Source organism: Phacochoerus africanus, chromosome X (genome assembly GCF_016906955.1).
Source record: "Phacochoerus africanus isolate WHEZ1 chromosome X, ROS_Pafr_v1, whole genome shotgun sequence".
In the NCBI taxonomy this organism is placed as follows: Eukaryota; Metazoa; Chordata; class Mammalia; order Artiodactyla; family Suidae; genus Phacochoerus; species Phacochoerus africanus.
In genome coordinates, this window is record NC_062560.1 from 118,285,555 (window position 1) to 118,309,117 (window position 23,563).

Consider the following 23,563-nt stretch of genomic DNA (forward strand, 5'->3'; position numbering starts at 1 on the left):
TTATATCCATCCTAGTGGGTTTGAAGTTGTTTCTAATTATGGATTTGATTTGCAGTTCCCTAATGACTAATGAAGCTGAGCATCTTTTCATATATTTATTGGTCATTTATACATCTTCTTTGGAGAAATGTGTCCTCAGATTTGTCAATTTTATCAATCCAATTTTTAACTGGATTATTTGCGGGTTTTATGTTGAGTTGTAAGAGTTCTTTATACATTCTATTAAAAAGTCCTTTATCAGATACATTATTTGCAAATTTTTTCTTCTATTCTGTGAGTTATACTTTAACTCTCTTAATAGTACCTTTTGAGCATAAAGGATTTTAATTTTGATGAGATCCAATTTCTTTTCCTACAGTTGTTTGTGCTTTAAGTGTCATATCTAAAGCACTGCCTAATCCAAAATCATGAAGATTTACACCTCCATCTTCTTCTAAGAGTTTTATAGTTTTAGTCCATATGATCCATTTCCGAGTTAATTTTTGTATATGATGTGAGGAAGGGACTCAGCCTCATTCTTTCTCACGTGGATAACCAACTGTCTCAACACCATTTGTTGACAAGCCTGTTCTTTGCCTCATCAAACTGTCTCAATACCCTTGTCAAAGTCAATGACCAGAGTGCTCACTGTGACGCAGCAGGTTAAGGATCCAACATTGCTGCAGCTGTAGCATAGGTCATAGCTGCGGCTTGAATTCAATCCCTGGCCCAGAAACTTCCATATGCTGTGGGGGTGACGTAAAAAGAAAAAAAAAATCAATGAGCATAAAAATGAGGATTTATCTATGGACTCTCAATTCTAATCCCTTGATACATATGACAGGCTTAATACTGGCCCCCAAATATGCCCACATCTTAATCCCCAAAAATGATGTACGTTACCTTTCACGTGGCAAAAAACTTGGCAGATACAATCAAGGATCTTACAATAGGAGATTTTCCAGGATTATCCAGTGGGCCCAATGCAATTACAAAGTTATTTATAAGAGAGAGGCAGTAGGATCATAGTCAGTAGGAGATATGATTATGTAAGCAAGAAGTTGGAGTAATATAAGAAAAAGAGGCTATGAGTCAGAAATTCAGGTGACATTTAGAAGCTGAAAAAGGCAGAGAAATGGATTGTCCTCTCTGCACTTCCAGAAATAACCAGCCCTAACTACACCATACCCAGTGAAATTGATTTTGAACTTCTTACCTCCAGAAGTATAATATTTTTTTAATTTTAAACTACCAAATATTTAGCAATGTGTTACAGCAATGGCAGGAAACAAATACAACTGTCTATCCAGGTGCTGCTACTAAATTTTCTTGATTACTATAGCTTTGCAGCAATTTTTATTTATTTATTACTACAGGTATACTCATGCACAGAACTCTAAAATTTATTCACCATACATAACTGAAACTTTACAACCACAGAATAATAACTCCCCACTGTTTTGACTATTCTGGCAAACTGTATCATGTCATAGTTCAATTTTCTATTGTTTAATTGTTACCATAATTCTTCCTTATTGGATATTTGGGTTATTTTCAGTATTTCACTGTTATACTAACTGCAAAAAATATAGTTAGAGGTAAACTTTTTTAATTTATAATTATCATCTTAATTTCTATGTCAGAAGAGTGAATTTTTGAGGCTTTGATAAGGCCTAAACGACCTGCAGAACTTTGTACACCCACCAACAGTAAATGTGAGTACTATTTCCCTACACTTTCATCAACCTTGTTATTAAATTTTAGATTTAAATATATAAGACTATAAATTTAGAAGTGAAAGATGAGGCTATAAATTTATATTTTAAAATGTAAGAGAATATCTTTTTGACCCTGGGGCAGGGAAGTATTTCTCAAACAAAACTAAATACAGATTATAAAAAGAAAAACTGATGAATTTAATGAATTCAAATTGAGGACTTCTATTCAACAAAGTATAAGAATGTCACAAAGTTAGTTGACATACAACAGAATGGGGAACATTAATTTAACATGTCTAAAACTGATAATGAAAAAGAAAAGAGTTCCCTGGTGGCCTAGTGATTAAAGAATCCAGTGTTGTCACTGCTGTCGCTCAGGTCACTGCTGTGGCATGGGTTCAATCCCTGGCCCAGGAACTTCTGCATGCCACAAACACAGTCAAAAAAAAAAAAAACTGATAATTGATTAATACCTAGAATATTCAAGGAAAGTCTTCAAATTAACAACACAACTTTCTTCTAACAAGTAGAAAACTGGGCAATGGTCACAAGTAGGCAATTTACAAAAGGAGAAATTCTAAAGTTTGCAAAGTATACAGAGATGTTCTAACTCACAATAATAAGGCTAACATCAATTAAAATAAGATAGCACTTTAACTATTTTAAACTACCAAAAATTATAAAGGGATAATTTCAAGAATTGGCATGAACTTGCAGTATAGAAATCTGTATGCACTGCTGGTGGGAGGGGAGATTGGTGCAGCCAATCTGGAGAACGATCTGGCAATGCTTAGACAAATCAGGAATAAGAATAGCTGAAGACCCAGACATTCTGCTCATTCTGCTCCTAAATATATATCCTAAGTAAATTACCACATTATTCCATAAGGATACTCAAAACAAGGTGTCCACTGTGGCAGTATCTGTGGAAGCAGGGTGTTTTAAGCAATCTATATGTCAATTATTGGGGAAAAAATCTGGGAAAAAATGTGATATATATACACCAGGCAGCAGTTAGAAGCATTAACTAGATGTGTATATAGCAATAAAAATGGGCCTTAAAATGATGGCATTGAATTTAAAAATTTAAGAAACACAAAATATATAATATACTCCCATTCATATAAATTAAAATGTATGCAAACTGAACATAATAGAGAGTTGAGCAATAAGCTTACATGTACAGAGCCAATTAATTTCTGACAAAGGTAGCAAGGTAATATGAGGGAGAAAGAATAGCTTTATCAATCAACGGTGCTAGAAAAATCCCTATTCATAAAGAACTGACCTCAAATATTAACCTCACTTCATACACAAAATTTACTCAAGATGTATCGTAGACTAAAACATAACAGCTAAAACTATAAAGCTTCTCTAATCTCAAATTAATGTTCTCAAGATGATATTTGTTTACCCTCCCAGAGGTACCAACAGTTCAGAAAGAGCTTCAGGGAGAAAGCAATGTTTAGCATAAATGAAGACCTAATGATTGAGTGCTACTTTTCTATTGTCACATAACAAATTGCCACAACATAGTGGCTTAAAACAATACTCCTTTATTATATCGCAGTTTGCTAGAAGAGCAAGGGATCTCATGTGAGATCTCAGCTTCGGGTCTCCCAAGGTTGAAGTCAAGGTGTCAGCCAACTAAGCTCCTAACTGGAGGCTCTGGGGAATAATCCATTTTCAGACTCGTTAAGGTTGCTGACAAAATTAAGTTCCAGTTGGCTATGGGTCCCTGATTTCTTGCTGGCTCTCGGCTTCTAGAGACCACTCTGGTCTTTTCACATGTCGCACCACCTCCCACGCAATTTCAAACCCACCAATGCTTCATCATATCTGTCACATACTTTGAACATCTCTGACTTCTCCTTTTGCTATCAACTGGAGAAGACTCTCTGCTTTTCAAGGATATGCATGACTAAGTCAGGCCCAGCCAGAATGTCCATCTCATAGTATCAACTGACTTGGGACTTTAATGACCAAAATAATCCCACAATCTAAAGGTTAAATTGGGATTTTCTGTTGTGGCCCAGCAGAAACGAACCCAACTAGTATCCATGACTACGTGGGTTCAATCCCTGGCTCCGGTCAGTGGGTAAAGTATCTGGTGTTGTAGTGAGCTGTGGTGTAGGTCACAGACATGGCTTGGATCCTGCATTACTATGGCTGTGGCATAGGCTGGCAGCTGCAGCTCCAATTCAACCCCTAGCCTGAGAAATTCCATATGCTGCAGGTGGAGCACGTAAAAAAAAAAAAAAAAAAGAGTAAATAAATACATAAATAAATAAAGGTTGAATTGGAATCGCAGCCCAGAAAAATAGGCCAGGATCCATGCGATAGGTCTTTTTTTGGTCTTTTGTCTTTTTGCCATTTCTAGGGCTGTGCTCCCTTGGCACATGGACGTTCCCAGGCTAGGGGTCTAATCGGAGCTGTAGCTGCCAGCCTATGCCAGAGCCATAGCAATGCAGGAGCCCAGCTGCATCTGTAACCTACACCACAGCTCACGGCAACGCCGGATCCTTAACCCACTGAGCGAGGCCAGGGATGGAACTCACAACCTCATGGTTCCTAGTCAGATTCATTAACCACTGAGCCACGATGGGAACTCCCATGTGATAGGTCTTAACAGGGCAACTGCCTGCTAAATAAGACCCAGAGTCTACCAATGTAATAGTCCAGAATACAACTGAGAAACAATCATACTAAGAACCAGGAAAACCAAAATCTGAATGAGAAAAGATGATCAAGTGACACGAATACTGAAATGGATCAGATGTTGGAATCATCTGAGCAGGGTATTAAAGCTAGCATCATAAAAATGTTTCAATAATCAATTACAGATTATCTCAAAAAAATTTAAAGTAGAAAATCTCAGCAAAAATGTAAAAGTTGTTTTAAAAAAGAAGAAAATGGACAATAGCTGAAAAGAATAACTAAAAAATTTTAAATACCTCTCTGGTTAGCCTCAAAAGCAGAGTGTAGATAACAGAAGACCAACTCAGTAGACTTGAGAGCTCAACGGAAATCACCAAACAACAGTGAATACACAGAATTTAGAAAATATAGACTAGTATAAATGAAAAGAAACTCAGAGACCTGTAGGACAATAAAATAGATGCAACACTGGTGTCATTAGAATTCCAGATGGGAGGAAAAAGAAAGTGGGACAAAAGACATAATCGCTGAGGAGTTCATGTTGTGGCGCAGTGGAAACAACTCCAACTAGGAAGCATGAGGTTGCAGGTTCGATCCCTGGCCTCGCTCAGTGGGTTAAGGATCCGGCGTTGCCGTGAGCTGGGGTGTAGGTCACAGATGCAGCTCGGATCTGGCATTGCTGTGGCTCTGGCGTAGGCCGGTGGCTACAGCTCTGATTAGACCCCTAGCCCGGGAACCTCCATATGGCACGGGTGTGGCCCTAAAAAGGACAAAAAGACCAAAAAAAAAAGATATAATCACTGAAAATTTCCCAATTTTAGCAAAAGACATGAATTTACAGATTCAAGAAGCTAAGTGAACCCCAAAGAGTATAATCTCAAAGGAATCCATGCCAAAGCATATCATAACTAAATTTGTGAAAATTAAAGACAAAGAAATAAAAGCTTGATAGCTGCCAGAGAAATGTGACATAATACCTACAGAGGTGCACCACTATGAATGACAGGAGATTCCTCATCTGAAACCATAGAGGCCAGAAAGGAAGTGGTACATTTTTCAAGTACCAGGGGGAAAAAAAGTCCAACAAAAATTCTATATCCAGTAAAACTATCCTCCAAGCATGAAGGAGAAATAGAGGCATATTCAGACCAATCTTAAAATAATGACTTAGGGATGTTCTTCTATGAAAAGCAAATGATAAAAAGATATAAAGATTTAGCAATGGAAAGAGAAGAGATATGGATATATTCATTAGATGATCCCTCTCTTCATGAGTTTTACAGATGATATTTGGTAATTAAAACAAAAAAAAATAGTACTATCTGATTATCAAGACAGTGATATTTAAAAGTGGAGAAGGTTAATGGACCAAAATCAAAATAAAGCTTCACACTTCACTTGCAGTGTTAAAATAGTAATACCACCATACTTTGGTAAGTCGCACGTGTATATTGTAAAACCCACAGCAAAAGCTCCATGCACTAAGGTACACTGTTGAAAAAAAAACAAAAAAAAACAAAAAAACCTGTAAGTAAACCAAGATGGAATTCTAAACTTTTTTCAAGTAACTCACAAAAAGACATGTAGATAGAATAAAGGAATGAGAACAGGAGTGGAAGAAAAGAAAGAAAACAAATAATAAAATAGTAGACTTAAGCACTAACATACTAATCATTATCTTCAATATAAATTGTCTAAATACGCCCCCCAAAAATAAAACAGAAATTGGCAGAGTGGTTTTAAAAATATGAACCAACTAAATGTTGTTTACAAGAAACTCTTTTCAAATTCAACAACATAGATAGGACAAAAGTAAAATAACAGAAAATTACACCTCCTGCAATTCTTAATAATAAAATAAGCAGGTGTGGCTATATTAATATTAGATAAAGAAAACATCAGAGCAAAGAAAAAAGTATTGGAGATGAAGAGAGACAAACAATACTAGAAGGATGAAACTGCCAGGGAATCATAAAGATCCTAAATGTCGCGCCAAAAAGCAGAGCCTCAAAGCACCTGAACCCACAACTGCTAGAGCTGAAGGTAGAAATAGCCAAATACAAAATTACAGTTGGAGACTTCAACACTCCCTTCTTAGCAACTGATAGAATGGCAAAGAAAGAAAATCAGCAACACAGATCTGAACAATACAATCAACCAACAGAATCTAATCAATATATAAAGAATATTCCACCCAACAACAGCAGAATATACTTTTTCAAAAACCATGGAATATTCAAAATATAGACTGTATTCTGGGCCATGAAACAAACTTCAACAGCTTTAAAAGAACTGAAATCATAGAGCGTGTGGTCTCTGACAATAATGGAATTGACCTAGAAATCAATAACAGAAAGACAACAGGAAAATATCTAAACACATGAAAATTAAACAACTACTTTTTAAATAAGCTAAGGAAGTCTCACGAGAAATAAAAATGCACCATATCAAATAAAAATACTACATATTAATTTTGTGGGATGCGGGTAAAGCAGCCAAGAAAGAAACGCACAGAAAAATGATTACGTTAGAATGATAAAAGATTTCAAATCAGTAATCGACATTCCTAACTAAAGGAAGTAGAAAAGAAAAAAAAAGCAAACAGAAGGAAGGAAATAACAGATATTAGAGCAGAAACCAATGAAATTAATAGCAAAACACAAGAAAATTAATGAAACAAAAAGTTGGTTCTTTGGAAAAATCAATAAAATTGATTAATCTCTAGCAACACTGACGGGGGGAAAAAAAAGACAGAGAAGAAACAAATCACCAATATCAGGAATGAAATAGAAGCTACTGCTTCAAATCCTTCAATCATCAAGTATAATAAGGGAGAACTATCAACATTATGCTCATAAATTCAACTTATAACAAACAAATTCCTTGAAAACACCACACAAGAAAAGATCAAGAAAAATAAAGCAGGTAATCCGATAGCCCTACAAACCATGAAACAAACTGAATCTGTAACTGAAACGCTCCCAAAAAGAAATCTCCAGTCTCAGATTGTTTTACTGGAGAATTCTACCAAAAATATAAAGAGTATCAACTTAACAAAAATTGCTCCAGAAAATAAAAGATGAGGGAGCATTTCCCAACTCATTTTAGGAAGCCATTATTACCATGTACCAAAACCAGCAAAGATAGTACAAAAAAGAAAAGACCAATGTCATTCATGAAATTACATGCAAAAACCTTCAACAAAATAATAGCCAACTAAATCTAACAATGTATAAAACTACATATACCATGACCAAGTAGGATTTTTCTAGGTATGGAAGGCTGGTTCCAGATTCAATAATCACATCATTAAGAAGCTAAAGAAGGAAAATCCTATGATCCTATCAACTGACACAGAAAAAGCATGACAAAATCCAGTATCCACTCATGATTTTAAAAAGTCTCAGCAAGTCAGGAAAGAAAGACTGCTATTACCTCAACTCAATAATGAGCATCTACAAAAACCTGTATCTAACATCATACTTACTCTCCCAAGACTGAATGCTTTCCCTACTAAGATCAGGAACAAGGCAAGGAGTTTTGTTTTTTGTATCACCACTGTGAGTACAAGCACTGGAAATTCTAGCAACTACATTAAGCAAAAAGAATATATATATACACACACACACACATATATACACACACATGCATACACAATACAAATGAAGAAATAAAAACTATATATATTTGCAGATAACATGAAATTGCAGATTTCTTCATAAGAAAATCTCAAGCAATCTACAAAATGAAAAAAAAAAAAACCTACCAGAATAAATTATTTCATCAAGGTCAGATGATATAAATCCAAACACAAAAATCAAGTGCATTCCTCTTTACTACTAATAAATATGAGAAAAGAGAAATTAAAATCACAATAGTATTGGAGTTCTTGCTATAGAACAGTGGGTTAAGGATCTGGCATTGTCTCTGAGGTAGCACAGGTTTGATTCCCAGCCTAGCACAGTGGGTTAAGGATCTGGCATTGCTGCAGCTGTGGCACAGGTCACAATTGCAATTTGGACTCAATCTCTGGCCCACGAACTTCCATATACCACAGGCGTGGCCGCAAAAGAAAAAAATAGTACTTACAATGACTCCAAAGAAAATGAAATGATTAGGTATACATCTAGCAAAACATAAGATCTACACGCCGAAAATTAACAAATGCTGATGAAAGAATTAAAGACCTAAAGAAATGGACAAACACACATTTCTATACCATGACCATGCAGGAAAACTCAACATAGTAATGATGCCAATTACTCCAGATTTACATACAGACTTAAAGCAATCCCTACCAAAACCCCAGCAAGAGTTTTTGTAGCTACAGAGAAGATTATTTTTAAATTTATATGGAGAGGATCCATCAAGATGGCAGAGTAAGAGGACATGGAGCCCACTTCCCTGCCCACGAACATATCACAAAATACTTCTGCATATGGAACAATTCTCAACAAAAACTACCTGGAAACTGGCAGAAGGACTCCTGTACAACCAAGGCTCTAAGAAAGATCAACATGTAATCAGGTAGGAAGCAAAGAAAAGTGATCAATCAGGTCAGGACCAATGCCCCTGGGAGGGGACGCTCACCCTGGGAAGTTAGCAGTGAGAGCCACAGATTTGGTGTCCCCATCCTGGGGTCCTATACAGGGGAGATGAGCTCCCTTGGCTAGATGGAGGGTCTTTGGGACTAACGGTAAGGTTGTGGGAAGCCTGGACTCCTCTAGTAAGAAGTCCATGTGCCGACTGTCCCCAAGGCAGGGTGGAAAGAGGACAACTCTAGGGGCTTCTGGGTTTCCCACAAATGCCTCAGTATACATCTGAGCTGAACGAACACTCAAGCCTGCTCACTCCAAGTCACAGTGCAGCAGTAGATCCAGGTCAGTCAAGACAAGGGAAAAGAATCACTGTACAGAGGGAACCCAGTACCAGGATGGAGCCTGGATGGGGTAGCAGCGGCCATGGCTGGTGCTTATTCAAGCAGTGCATCAAAATCAGCCCAGAACTCAGAGTTCACTGGTGGCCTAGCAGTTAAGGATCCAGTGTTGTCACTGCTGGGGCTCAGGTCACTGTGCGAGTTCAATCCCTGGCCCAGGAGCTTCCACATGCCATGGGTGCAAGGGAAAAAAATTATACATATATACATAGATCAGCCCAGACCTCTGAGAGAAGGTGCTCCACCACAGCTCAGGCTCCAGTATATACCAAGAGAGTACATGGGCCCTGCCTGCCCTGTGGTGTGGCTCCACCACAGGGCAGGGGTTGCAGAGGCTGAGAGCAGTGGTCAGCTGTGAGGGACAAAGTGGACTGTACCCGAGGCTCCATCAGAGTACCTAAGGGAAATGATGGTGAGTACCTGCACAGGCGGCACATCAGAGACAGCTTGGACCTCTGGCTGGCATGAGCCAAGAGCCCACAAGGTCTAACCCTGCTTCAGGGCAAGGGTTCTGGTGGGGGGAGAGGGGAAAAGATACACTTAAAGGGAACAGAGCCAGCTCAGGCCCAAACCTCAGAGCTTCTGCTCCAGGAACTTGGGATCAGACTCCCAACAGGGTGATGACAGCCACTGAGAAGACAGGACCTCACACCTAGGTCCAGCTCCAGCTCTTCCACCTCCAGCCCCGCCCACTACCAAGGGGACAGCTGGCTAGCACACCCTGAGGAAAGATGTGATTTGCAAACTTCAAAGTTTCTACACAGCAAAGGAAACCCTAAACAACACGAAAAGACAACCCACAGAATGGGAGAAAATCTTTGCAAGTGAATCAACGGACAAGGGATTCCTCTCCAAAATTTACAAACACCTTCTGCAGCTCCATACCAAAAAAAACAAACAACCCCATCCAAAAGTAGGCAGAAGATCTAAACAAACAGTTCTCCAAAGATGACATACAGATGGCCAAAAAACACATGAAAAGATGTTCAACATCACTCATTATTAGAGAAATGCACATCAAAACCACCATGAGGTACCACCTTCCACCAGCCAGAATGGCCATCATCCAAAAGTCTACAAACAATAAGTGCTGGAGAGGGGGTGGAGAAAAGGGAACCCTAGTACACTGTTGGTGGGATGGTACATTGGTGCAACCACTGTGGAAAACGGTATGGCGATTCCTCAGAAAACTAAACACAGAACTACCATTGGATCCAGGAATCCCACTCCTGGGCATCTATCCAGAGAAAACCACGACTTGCAAAGACACATGTACTCTGGTGTTCATTGCAGCACTATTTACAATAGCCAAGACATGGAAACAACCTAAATGTCCATCAACAGAGGAGTGGATCAAGTAGATGTGGTACGTATACACAGTGGAATATTACTCAGCCATTAAAAAGAACAAAATACCAGCATTTTTAGCAACATGGATGGACCTAGAAAGTATCATGCTAAGTGAAGTCAGCCATACAATGAGACACCAACATCATATGCTATCACTTACAGATGGAATCTGAACAAAGGACAGACGGAACTTCTTTGCAGAACAGATGCTGACTCACAGACACTGAAAAACTTAAGGTCTCCAGAGGAGACAGTTTGGGGGGTGGGGGGATGTGCTTGGGCTGTGGGATGGGAATCCTGTGAAATCGACTGTGATGATCATTATACAACTACAGATGTGATAAATTCATTTGAGTAATAAAAAAATTTAAAAAAAAAACAAAAGATGTGATTTGCATCTCCCACCAAAGGCACTGGGCACACACAGTCTTACAGGGATGCTCCTACATAAGAACATCCCTTCAGGAGTTCCCGTCGTGGCGCAGTGGTTAACGAATCCGACTTGGAACCATGAGGTTGTGGGTTTGGTCCCTGCCCTTGCTCAGTGGGTTAACGATCCAGCGTTGCCGTGAGCTGTGGTGTAGGTAGCAGACGCGGCTCGGATCCCGCGTTGCTGTGGCTCTGGCGTAGGCCGGTGGCTACAGCTCCGATTCGACCCCTAGCCTGGGAACCTCCATATGCCGCGGGATCGGCCCAAGAAATAGCAACAAACAACAACAACAACAACAACAAAAAGACGAAAGACAAAAAAAAAAAAAGAACATCCCTTCAAAACCACAAGAGGTACCTGTTTCATCTAAATTCATAGAGCCAGAGAAAAGTAAGGAAAATGAAAAGGCAGAGCAACTGGTCTCAATTGAAAGAGCAAGAGAAAACTGAAAAAATAATGAAACATAAATAAATAATTTACCAGATAAAGAATGCAGAGCATTAGCAATAAAAATGTTAACTGAATAAAAGATGAACACAGTGAAATTTTTAATAAATAACTAGAAATTTTTTTAAAAGACCCAATCAGAAATGAAGAATTCAGTAGCTTAAATAAAAAACACACTAGAAGGAATGAACAGCAGATTAAATGAGACAAGAGAACACATAAATGATCTGGACATAGAATAATGGAAATCATCCAATTAGAACAGCAATAAGAACAACAAGTTTGAAAAATGAAAACAGTTTATGAGATCTATAGGGAGTTCCTGCTGTGGCTCAGCAGATTAAGGACCCAATGTTGTCTCCATTAGGATGTGGACACACAAAGATCCAGTGTGCCACAAGCTGCGGCACAGGCCTCAGCTGCAGCTCCAATTCAACCCCTAGCCTGGGAACTTCCATATGTGGCAGGTGTGGCTGTAAAAAGAAAAAAGAGAGAAACCAAGATCTGGGATAACATTAAGTGTACAAACATTCACATCATGGGGGCCCAGAAGGAGCAGAGAGAGAAGGGGATAAAAAAAATGTATGTGAGGAAATCATGGCTTACAAATGCCCGAACATCCAGAAGAAAACAGATATTCAGGTACAGGAAACAGAGGGACCCAAGCAGGATGAACCCAAACAGACCCACACCAAGACATATCATAATTAAAATGGCAAATCGTAAAGATAAGGAGAGAATTCTAAAGGCAGCAAGAGAAAAACATCATATAAAAGAGAATTCCCATAAGGCTACCAGCTGACTTCCCTGCAGACACTTGGCAGGCCAGAAGGGAGAATCCTGATATATTCAAAGTGCCGAAATGGAAAACCTGTGACCCAGGATATTCTGCCCAACAAGACTATCATTTAGAATCAAAGGCGAGATGAAGAACTTCTCTGATAAGCAAAGGCTAAAGGAGTTCATCAACACTAAATCTACCCTAAAAGAAATATTAAAGGGTCTTCTCTGAGCGGAAAATAAGTAATAATCTATAAGAAAGGGAAAACTCTACTAGCAAAGGCAAACAGATAAAAAGAACTGAGAAGGGAACTTGGGGTTAATAGATACAAACTATTGCCTTTGGAATGGATTAGCAATGAGACCCTGCTGTGTAGCACAGAGAACTATGTCTAGTCACTTATGACGGAGCATGATAATGGGAGAAAAAAGAATGTATACATGTATGTGTAACTGGGTCACCATGCTGTACAGTAGGAAAAAAATTGTACTGGGGAAATAATTTTTAAAAAAGCAACCACTTAAGCCATTATGAAGATTCAAAGACAAAAAAAACCTTAATTTTTTTAATTTTATTGAAGTATAGTTGATTTACAATTTGCTAATTTATGCTGTACAATAAAGTGACTCAATTATACATATATTTTTCATATTCTTTTTCATTATGGTTTACCACAGGATATTAAATATAGTTTCCTGTGCTATACAGTAGAACCTTGTTTATTCATTCTATATATACTAGTTTGCATCTGCTAATTCCAAACTCCCGATCCTTCCCTCCACACCCTGTCTCCTTGGCAACCACAAATCTGTCTTCTATGTCTGTGATTCCATTTCTGCTTCATAGATATGTTCATCTGTGTCATATTTTAGATTCCACGTATCAATGGTATTTGTCTTCCTCTTTCTGACTTCACTTAGTATAATTATCTCTAGGTTCATCCATCTTGCTGCTAATGGCATTATTCCATTCTTTTTACAGCTGGGTAATATTCCATTGTGTGTGTGTGTGTGTGTGTGTGTGTGTGTGTGTGTATATATACCACGTCTTCTTTATCTATTCACCTATTGATGGACATTTAGCTTGTTTCCATGAAAAGACAAAAAAATTAAAAGCAACTACAATAAACAGTGAAGGGATAAGCATGAAGATGTAAATACGACATCAAAACACAAAATGTAGGGGAAAGGAGTGAAAAATGTAGATCTTTTAGAATGTGTTTGAACCTAAATGACTACCAGTTTAAAAGTAGATACAGTTGTAGGTCAACATATAGGAACACCATGGTAACCATTATAGATATGCAAAAACTAGAGAGAAAGGAGTACAAACATAGTAATCATCAAACCGTAAGAAGCAAAAAGAAGAAATGAACAGAGATGAAATATAACACAACTGGAAAACAAGTAATAAAATGTCACTAAGGGAGTTCCTGTAGTGGCTCAGTGGTTAACAAATCCGACTAAGACCATGAAGTTGCAGGTTCGACCCCTGGCCTTGCTCAGTGGGTTGAGGATCCAGCATTGACATGAGCTGTGATGTAGGATGCAGACTCGGCTCGGATCCTGCGTTGCTGTGGCTGTGGCATAGGCCAGCAGCTGTAGTTCCGATTGGACCCCTAGCCTAGGAACTTCCATATGCTGTGGGTGCGGCCCTAGAAAAGGCAAAAAGACAAAAAAATAAAAAATAAAAAAATAAAATGTCACTAAGTACATACCTATCAGTAATTACTTTAAATGTCAATGGACTAAAATGCTCCAACCAAAAGACATAGGGTCTGTGATAACCTATATGGGAAAAGAATTTGAAAAAGAATGAATATATGTATAACTGAATCACTTTGTTGTGCATCAAAAATTAACACATCATTGTAATTCAATTACACTTTAATGAAACTTTTGAAAAATAAAAAAAAAGACATAGGATGACTGGATTTTAAAAAAAAGACCCTTTTAAATGTGGACTACACAAGACTCACTTTAAAGCTAAAGACTCAGACAAAGTGAGGAGATGGAAAAAGGTATTTATTGCAAACAAAAACAACAGAATGGGAGTGGCAATACTCATATCAGACAAAATAGACCTTAAAACAAAGTTTGTAACAAAAGACAAAGAAGAGAATAATAATAAAAGGATCAATACAAGAAGAGTATATTATACTCATTAACATATATACACCCAAAATAGAAGCACCTAAATACATAAACCAACTATTACCAGACACAAAGGGAGAGATTGACAATAGTATGGGACTTTAACTCCCCAGTGATGTCAATCGATAGATCATCCAGAGAGAAAATCAATAAGGCAACTGTGGTCTTACATGACACAGATCAGTTGGACATAATATAGGATATTCCATCCAAAAACAGCAGAATTCACATTCTTTTCAGGTGCACATGAAATGTTCTCTAGAACAGATAACATGCTAGGCCACAATAAAAGTCTCAACACATTCAAGAAGATAGAAATTATAGCAAACACACAATAGTATGAAACTAGAAATGAATTACGGGAAGAAAAATGGGAAAAATGCCAATATGTGGAAACAAAACATGTTACTAAAAATCCAGTGGGTCCACAAAGAAGTCAAAGAAGAAATCAGAAACTACCTCAAGACAGATCAAAATGGAAACAACACTCCAAACTCTACAGGATGCAGCAAAATCAGTTCTAAGAGGTAAGTTTATAGATATCCAGGCCTTCCTTAAGAAACAAAAAGACGCAAACAACCTAACCTACCATCTAAAGGAATTAGAAAAGAACAAAGCTGAAAGTCACCATAAGAAAGGAAATAACAAAGACCAGATAGGAAATAAACAGAGACCAAGAAAACAATAGAAGAGATCGAGGACACCAAGAGCTGCTTTTTTGAAAAGATAAACAAAATTGATAAAACTTTAGGCAGCCTAAGAAGTGAGAGGACCCATGTAAACAAAATAAGAAATGAAATAAGAGAAATAACAGCTGATAATCACAGAGATACAAAAAATCATAAGAGAAACTATGATCGGTCATATGTCAACAAATTGGACAACCTAGGAAACTGATAAATTTCTAGAAACAATACAACCTGCCAAGACTGAATCAAGAAGGAACAGACAATTTGAACAGACTATCACTAACAGTGAAATTGAATTTATATTTAAAAAAAAAAAAAAACTTCCCAGCAAACAGAAGTCTAGGACCAGACGGCTTCAGAGGGCAATTCTACCAAATACATAAAGAAGAACTAATAACTATCTTTTCAAACTACCACAAAAAATTGGAGATTATGGAGCACTCCCAAATTCATCCTACAAGGCTATTATTACCCTGATACCAAAACCAAAGATACTACAAAAAAATTAAATTACAGGTCAACATCCTTGAGGAATATAGATGCAAAAATCCTCAACAAAATATTAGCAAATCAAATCCAACAATATATAAAAAGGTTCATACACCATGAACAAGTTGGATTTATTCCATGGTCACAAGGATGGTTCAACATTTGCCAGTCAATCAATGTGATATGCCACATTATCAAAAGGAAAGATTAAAAAAAAAAAACCAAGATGGGAGTTCCCATCATGGCTCAGCAGAAATGAATCTGACTAGTATTCAAGAGGAAGCAGGTTTGATCAGTGGGTTAAGGATCCAGCATTGCCATGAGCTGTGGTGTAGGTCGCAGAAGCGGCTGGGATCTGGCGTTGCTGTGGTCTAAGCCGGCAGCTGCAGCTCTGATTCAACACCTAGCCTGGGAACTTCCATATGCCAGGTGTGCAGCCCTAAAAAGACCAAAAATAAAACAAAAACCATAAGATCTTAACAGATGCATAAAAAGCATTTGAAGAAATTCATCTATTCATAATCGAAACTCTCATCAAAGTGGGTATAGAGGGAACATGTCTCAACATAATAAAGGCCATTTAGGACAAACCCAGAGCCAACATCATATAGCACAGGGAATTATAGCCATCATCCTGTAATAAATTTTAATCAAGTATAAGCCATAAAAGGACGGTATCATTATGCTGTATACCTTAAACTGATTGTAAATCAGCTATAATTTTAAAAAATAAAAAATAAAATTGATATGGAAAGTTACAGGCCCTAGAAAAATTAAAGCAATTTTTCCACAGAATGTTAAAGCAGTAGGAATCACTCTACATGATACAAAGGCTTACTATCAAGCTACAGTAATCGAGACAGTGTGGCACTGGCAGAGGGGATTAAACACAGCAATGGAACAGAATTAAGAACCTAGAAATATATTCAAACCAATACTCAACTGATTTGAAAAAAAAAAAAAACAACAAAAAAAAAAAAAAAAAAAAACCTGCACAAGCAAGTAAACAGAGGAAGGACAGTCTTTTTTGTTTGTTTTTTGTCTTTTTGCCTTTTCTAGGGCCACTCCCACGGCATATGGAGGTTCCCAGGCTAGGGGCCTACGCCAGAGCCACAGCAACGCAGGATCCGAGCCACATCTGTGACCTACCCCACAGCTCACGGCAATGCTGAATCCTTAACCCACTGAGCAAGGCCAGGGATCAAACCTGCAACCTCATGGTTCCTAGTCAGTTTTGTTAACCACTGCACCACGACAGGAACTCCAGAAGGACAGTCTTTTTAACAAATGGTACTGGAGAAATCGAACACAGATAGTCAAAAAAAAAATAAAATAAAGCTCAAGCTAAACGACATACCTTATATAAAAATTAACTCAAAATGGAACACAGCCAGGACTCAAACTTCAAACCATAAAACATGCTTTAAATGGGAAAAAGTGTGTTCCCCTTGTGGCTCAGCAGGTTAAGAACCCAACAGTGTCTACGAAGATGCAAGTTCATTCCCTGGCCTCATTCAGTGGGTTGAGGATCCAGCATTGCCATGGCTGTGGCATAGGCCTGCAGGTGCAGCTCCAATTCAACCCCTAGCCCAGGAACTTCCATATGTCACAGGTATGGCTGTAAAAAGATAGATAGATTAGATAGATGGATGGATGATAGGAAAAAGCTTCAAAGTAGTTTAGTGGAAGAGCTCTAAATGTAATACTAAAGGTGTGAGGCATTAAAAAAACAATACACTGGGGGAGTTGCCATTGTGGCTCAGCAGGTTAAGGAGCTGATGTCTCTGTGAGGTTGCAGGTTCAATCCCTTGCCTGGCTCAGTGGGTTAAAGATCCACTGTTGCCTTAAGCTGCAGTGTAGGTCACAAATGTGGCTTGGATCTGGTGTTACTGTGGCTGTGGTATAGGCCCTAGCTGCAGCTCCAATTCGACCCCTGGCCTGGGAACATCCATATGCCACAGGGGCAGTTGCTAAAAAAAAAAAAAAAAAAAAAAACTCGACTACATAAAATTTTAAAACTTTGGCTTGGTGAAAGACCCAGTTAAGAGCATGAAAAGACAAGCTATGGTCTAAAAGATGGTATTTGCAAACCATATATCTGACAAGGGATATATATCTACAATCTATAAAGAACTCTAAAAATCCAACAATAAACATCAAACCATCTAACTGGAAAACAGGCTAAGATATGAATATACATTTCACTGAAGAGGATATAGAGGGAAATACGAATTAAAATACAATGAGTTATCACAACCTAGGGAATGGGAGAAAATATTTGCAAACAATGCAACTGACAAGGGTTTAATCTCCAAAATATACACACAACTCATAAAACTCAACAAAAGAAAAACAAACAACCCAATTGAAAAATGGGCAGAAGACTTAAATAGACACTTCTCCAAAAAAGACATATGGATGGCCAGTAGGCACATGAAAAGATGCTCAACATCGCTAAATGTAAGAGAAATGCTAATCAAAACCATGATGAGGTACCACCTCACACCAGTCAGAATGGCCATCCTTAATAAGTCTACAAATAACAAATGCTGGAGAGGGTGTGGAGAGAAGGGAATCCTCCTTCACTGTTGGTGGGAATGTAAATTGGTACAACCACTATGGAAAACAGTATGGAGGTCCCTCAGAAAAATAAAAATGGAATTACCATATGATCCAGCAATCCCACTCCTGGGCATATATCTGGGCAAAACTTTAACTCAAAAAGATACATGCACCCATATGATAGTGGGTATATATGATTCTTCTGTAATAGTTCATAGAAGAACTATTCACAATAGTCAAGACATGGAAACTACCTAAATGTCCATCGACAGATGAATGGATTCAGAAGTTGTGGTATATATACACAATGGAATACTACTCAGCCATAAAAAAGAACAAAATAATGCCATTTGCAGCAACATGGATGAAACTAGAGATTTTCATACGGAGTGAAATAAGTCAGAAAGAGAAGAACAAATACTGTATGTTATCATATCTGGAATCTAAACTATGACACAAATGAACCTATCTACAGGACAGAAATAGACTCACAGACATGGAGAACAGACTTGTGGTTGCCAATGGGGGAGGGGGAGGGAATGGGAGGGACTGGGAGTTTGGGATTAGTAGATGCAAACTATGACATTTAGAATGGATAAGCAATGAAGTCCTACTGTACAGCACAGGGAACTATACCTAATCTCCAAGGATAGACCATGATGGAAAATAATATTTTAAAAGAATGTGTGTGTGTGTGTGTATGACTGAAGCACTCGGCTGTACAGCAAAGAATGGCGAAACATTGTAATTATCAACTGTACTTTTCCTCTTTTTTTGGCTGCACCTATGGCATATGGAAGTTCCCGGCCAGGGATCAAATCCTAGCTACAGTCACAACCTATGCCACAGCTCTGGCAATACCAGACCCTTAACCCACCGCACTGGGCCAGGGATCAGACTCGCACCTCAACAGCGACCCAAGCCACTGTGGAGACAACACCTGATCCTTAACCCACTGCACCAGTGGGAACTCCTAAACCAACTGCAGTTGTAAGAAATACAATGAGTTATTGCTACACACCTATCAGAATATCTAAAATAAAAAAGTGACAGTACCAAATGCTTGCAAGGATGCATAGAAACTGGATCACTTATTCATTGCTGGTCAGAATGTAAAGTGTTACAGCCATTTTGGAAAACAGTTTGTTTATTTTAAAAACATGCAACTCTCACATGACCCAGAAACTGCATTCCTGAGCATTTATCCCAGAGAAATTTAAAAGTTACATCCACGTAGAAATCTGTACATGAATGCTAAAAGCGTATTGCAACAGCAAAACTTTGAAAACAATCAAAATATCCCTAAGTGAATAATTAAACAGACTATGGCATATCCACACCATGTAATACTCAGCAGTGAAAAGCAACTACTGGAACATGTAGCAAACTAGATGCACCTCAGAGACATTGTGTTGAATGAAAAGAGCCAATCTCAAAAGGTCAAATATTGTCTGATCCTATTTCTACAACACTTTCATTATAGAGACTGAAAACTGATCAGTAGTGCTGGGTTAGGAATAATGGGAGGAGGGGAATGGCTTTGATTATAAAATAGCACAAGGGAGACCGTTGTGGTCACAGAACTGTGCTGTATATTGACTACAGTGGTGGTCACAGAAATCTATGCAATAAAATCACTTAGAATTATACAATAGACCAATCGATGGCCACTGCCTGGTTTTGATGTTACACTGTTGTATTTATGTAAGATACAAACACTGGGTGGAGCTGAGTGAAAGGTATATGGGACAGCAATTTTTTTTTTTGAAATTTCCTTTAACTCTATTTCAAAATAAAATTTTGAAAAATAAGGTCCAAGAATTTTCCTAATTTTAAAACCAGGGATCCAAGAATCTCAGTGAACCCCAAGAATACTCTGGCTCATTGTAGTCAAATTGCTGAAAATAAATTATGAGAATATTCACTGCCTTCTCATCAGAAACAATGCATACCAGAAGGCATTAGATGACTTAACATGCTGAAAGAAAAAAAAATTGTCAACCTAGAATTGTATATACAGCCAAATTACTTAAACAAAAGTAAAATGGACACATTTGCTTTTTTTTTTTTAAGGGCTGAACCCATGGCATATGGAGTTCCCAGGCTAGGGGATGGATCGGAGCTTCAGCTGTCAACCTACATCACAGCCACAGCAACGCCAGATCCTTAACCCACTGAGCAAGGCCAGGAATTGAACCCCAGTCCCCATGGGTCCTACTCAGGTTCGTTACTGCTGAGCCATGACGGAAACTCCTTGCCGCTGAGCCACGAAGGAAACTCCAAAATGGACACATTTTCAAATAGACAAAAGCTGAAAAAAATCATAAGATGACCTATACTATCAAAATTATTAAAATTCTTCAGAATGATGAAAAATTCTAACAGATTGAAACTTGAATCTACTCAAAGAAATGAAGAATACAATGGGAAATGTGTGACTAAATACAAAATATTTGGCCTCATTTTTAAATTTCTTGAAAAGATTGGTGACTGCTTAGAGCAGAAGTAGTAAAAATGTAATGGGGGTTTATAACATGTAGAAATAAGATGTGTACAACAGCATAAAGAAAGTTAGGTAAATGCTGGTATACTATTACAAGTTTTTTATATCATATGTGAAGTGGTATATAAAAATGAACTAGTACATAATATTCATACGTTTATTTTATACACATAAATATGTATCCAAATACATGCACTCATGGGCACATGGCGCAGCAAAGTTTCTGAACTCCTCCTTAGGAGGAGGAACACAAAAGATCCACCAGCTGACTCAAGGGTATGTATATATGGCACGGGGGATATATTAAAGTGGGTGACAAAATGACTTCCTTTTTTCCATCTCCTTACCTTTATATGACATTAGCGCTCCCTGACAAGGATAAGATGGATCCTATGATGAATTCTGCTGCCCGAGCTACTGCAGCCATTATACCTCCCCCTGTTCTAATGGTGTGCCAATTCCTGCTTCAGCCTCAAATCAGCCACAGTGGCAGAAGCCCCTGGAATTAGAGATGGAGATTAATAATGGCCACTGCCTCTTCTGTTCATTTAACCCCAGAGGCCACTGGAAGCAGCCCAAAGACCCACCAAGGGAGATGGACATTGCTTCCCAGAAGTAAATACAGCTCAGCTTGTACTTTGGAACAATTGGTCAACCTTCTAACTTGCACAATCTACTAGCAGAGGTTATGCGGCGCCTGAACGTGATCATGGCAGAATCACTGGGCCTCGTCTCCATCTGCCTTTTAGGATATCTACTCAGTGCGGAATGTACAGGTTTGTTTCCTTTTTAAAGATACATGGAATGTGCTTGTCTTTTAGATACAGAAATGTCCGGGGCTGTCTTTTTCATAAAACAATGATTACAGGATTCGACCGCAATGTATACAGGATTCTAGGAGTCAGCATATGGGTTGGTAAATACTGGTTCTCTGGGAGCTATGTCTTCTTCATTTTTAAAACGAAACAGATTTATAATGTTTATAGCACATTTTTAATGGACACTGTTGGGCTTCTGATTTGACAATGTAATGCCTCAGAAAACAGTCATCTCCATGCTTAAAAAAAAAAAATTAAAAGGGGGAAAATGTTTTAACATAGAAACACCAGAATATGGAGAAAAAAATTAACTGTCATTTTGCGGTTTTTCTATTCATCACTTTTTGAAATCAAAATGGGAAATATTACAGCAAAAACAACGATTTACACAAAAAGTCTGATTTTAAGACCTGACGTGATTCAAAATGTTAGAACTATTTAATGAGGCATGCCTCGAATTTTAAAAATCTATAAAACTATATACCTTCAATTGAACGTCTTTACTTAAAACACAAAAGTTCATTAGTAAGTTGTTACTTATCACTAAAGTTTTCCATGGGTTAGGAAGAAATTATTTTGTCCCTGATTCTAATCATCTTGGAGTTAATACATGGGGAATCTCAGAACTCACTTGAGCTCTTAGGTCAGCCAAGCAAGTCCAAGAATTGTTGGAAAGAGGAGGAACTTAGTTAACGCACTTGACACGACTTGATTTTTTTCACAACTTCCATGCCTTTCTGCGCTCCCCAAAGGAAGGCACAGTGGGAAGAAACGACCCCATTTAGACAAACAGCATGTTCCCGCAGGAAACATTTATCACACTTACTTGTCAACCTATTATAATCAAATCTAGCGGCTGACAGTGCCAGGATCAGGGGTGCCAACCCTAAGTGTCCCCTGAAAGCAGACTGGCCCCGTGGTTCCCACTCCAGACATGATGTCACACTGAAATGCAGAAATAATGATACGAGAATGCAAAGGTTAAATCAAACCAGCAAAGTGGGTAGAGTCAAGGAATAAATTTAGCTAGAAACCTCACAAAATAGGACATAAAGCTAGGTCTTTACACATCTCTCATCAGTGTGAGATTTAGAAGGATAAGGGATCCAAACCCTTCCTTCACGATAAGTGGTGAGATGACGTGGGTTTTAAGAGGGCTACTGCCCCCTTGAAGATGGCAGATGTTGGGGAAAGGGGAGGTTTGGAGAAAAAGAGGGATTAGGATTTCAGGGCTTGGGAAATGACTAGAAGAGACAAACCAGAAGGGAGGTTAAATGTATGGCCCGCAGACAAGCTTGAGGAGAAAGACAGTCAGAGGTAAGAGCCCTTGAGCGGAGCACGGGGGCCTTCCCTCGGGGTGGACAGTGTGGCAGCGCTCTCCTCTGCTGTTGAGCTGTCGCTGGCTTCTGAAAGCGGCTTCTATGAATGATTTACTGAGATGTTGCATTTTCATGGCTGCTGCCCTTAGGTATTACTGCGTCAATTTGGAATTTTGAAATAAAAACTGCTCTGTGAAACCAATTCGTTTTTGTAAAACAGACGCACTCAAGCTGTCTTTCACTCAGAATAAATGAATGAAATAAATAAATGAAAGCTTCAGTCCATCCACTGTACACGACTTTACAAAACTGGGCGACTTCTTGGTGCCAGGCACTGTGGTCACGTCCCAGGGGTTTGAGGGAAAGCAGCCTCCCTCTTCCACCTAAAGCACCATGCGGTCAGGGCAGAGATTTCAGTACCATGTGAGAAAACGTGAACCCGGTGCTAAAGGAGCACAGCGAAGGGAATACATTACCTGGGCAAACACCGACAGGGAAAGACCACTTTGAGCTAGGTCTTTAAAAAAAAAAAATGAGTGTGCTCACTCTCCTTAAATGCCTGATCCAGGGCATTCTATGCAGAGAGGGTCACTCGTGGGCAGAGATCCAGATCCACAAAGAATGTGAGGTCTGTCAGGAACTCAGTATGTTCTCAATATTGAAGATGACAGGTGAGGCAGGGTCAGGTCATCACATAAGGCAGGCCCTCAATTAAAGAGTTTGGACCCTAG

The 23,563-nt window shown here is 38.6% G+C and overlaps 1 protein-coding gene across 2 annotated transcripts in view; it reads left to right on the forward strand.

Annotated features, from left to right (window-relative positions):
• Positions 1-21,364: 21,364 nt before the first annotated feature.
• The window catches only part of F9 (coagulation factor IX), a 31,243-nt gene continuing 29,044 nt past the window's right edge, over positions 21,365-23,563 (forward strand). The window contains exon 1 of one of the 2 annotated variants that reach the window (XM_047764979.1): positions 21,365-21,471. In XM_047764979.1, coding sequence (XP_047620935.1) covers positions 21,384-21,471 — 88 coding nt within the window. In that variant the 5' untranslated portion in view covers positions 21,365-21,383. The remainder of the gene's footprint in view (positions 21,472-23,563) is intronic. The other variant, XM_047764980.1, reaches the window with a different exon arrangement.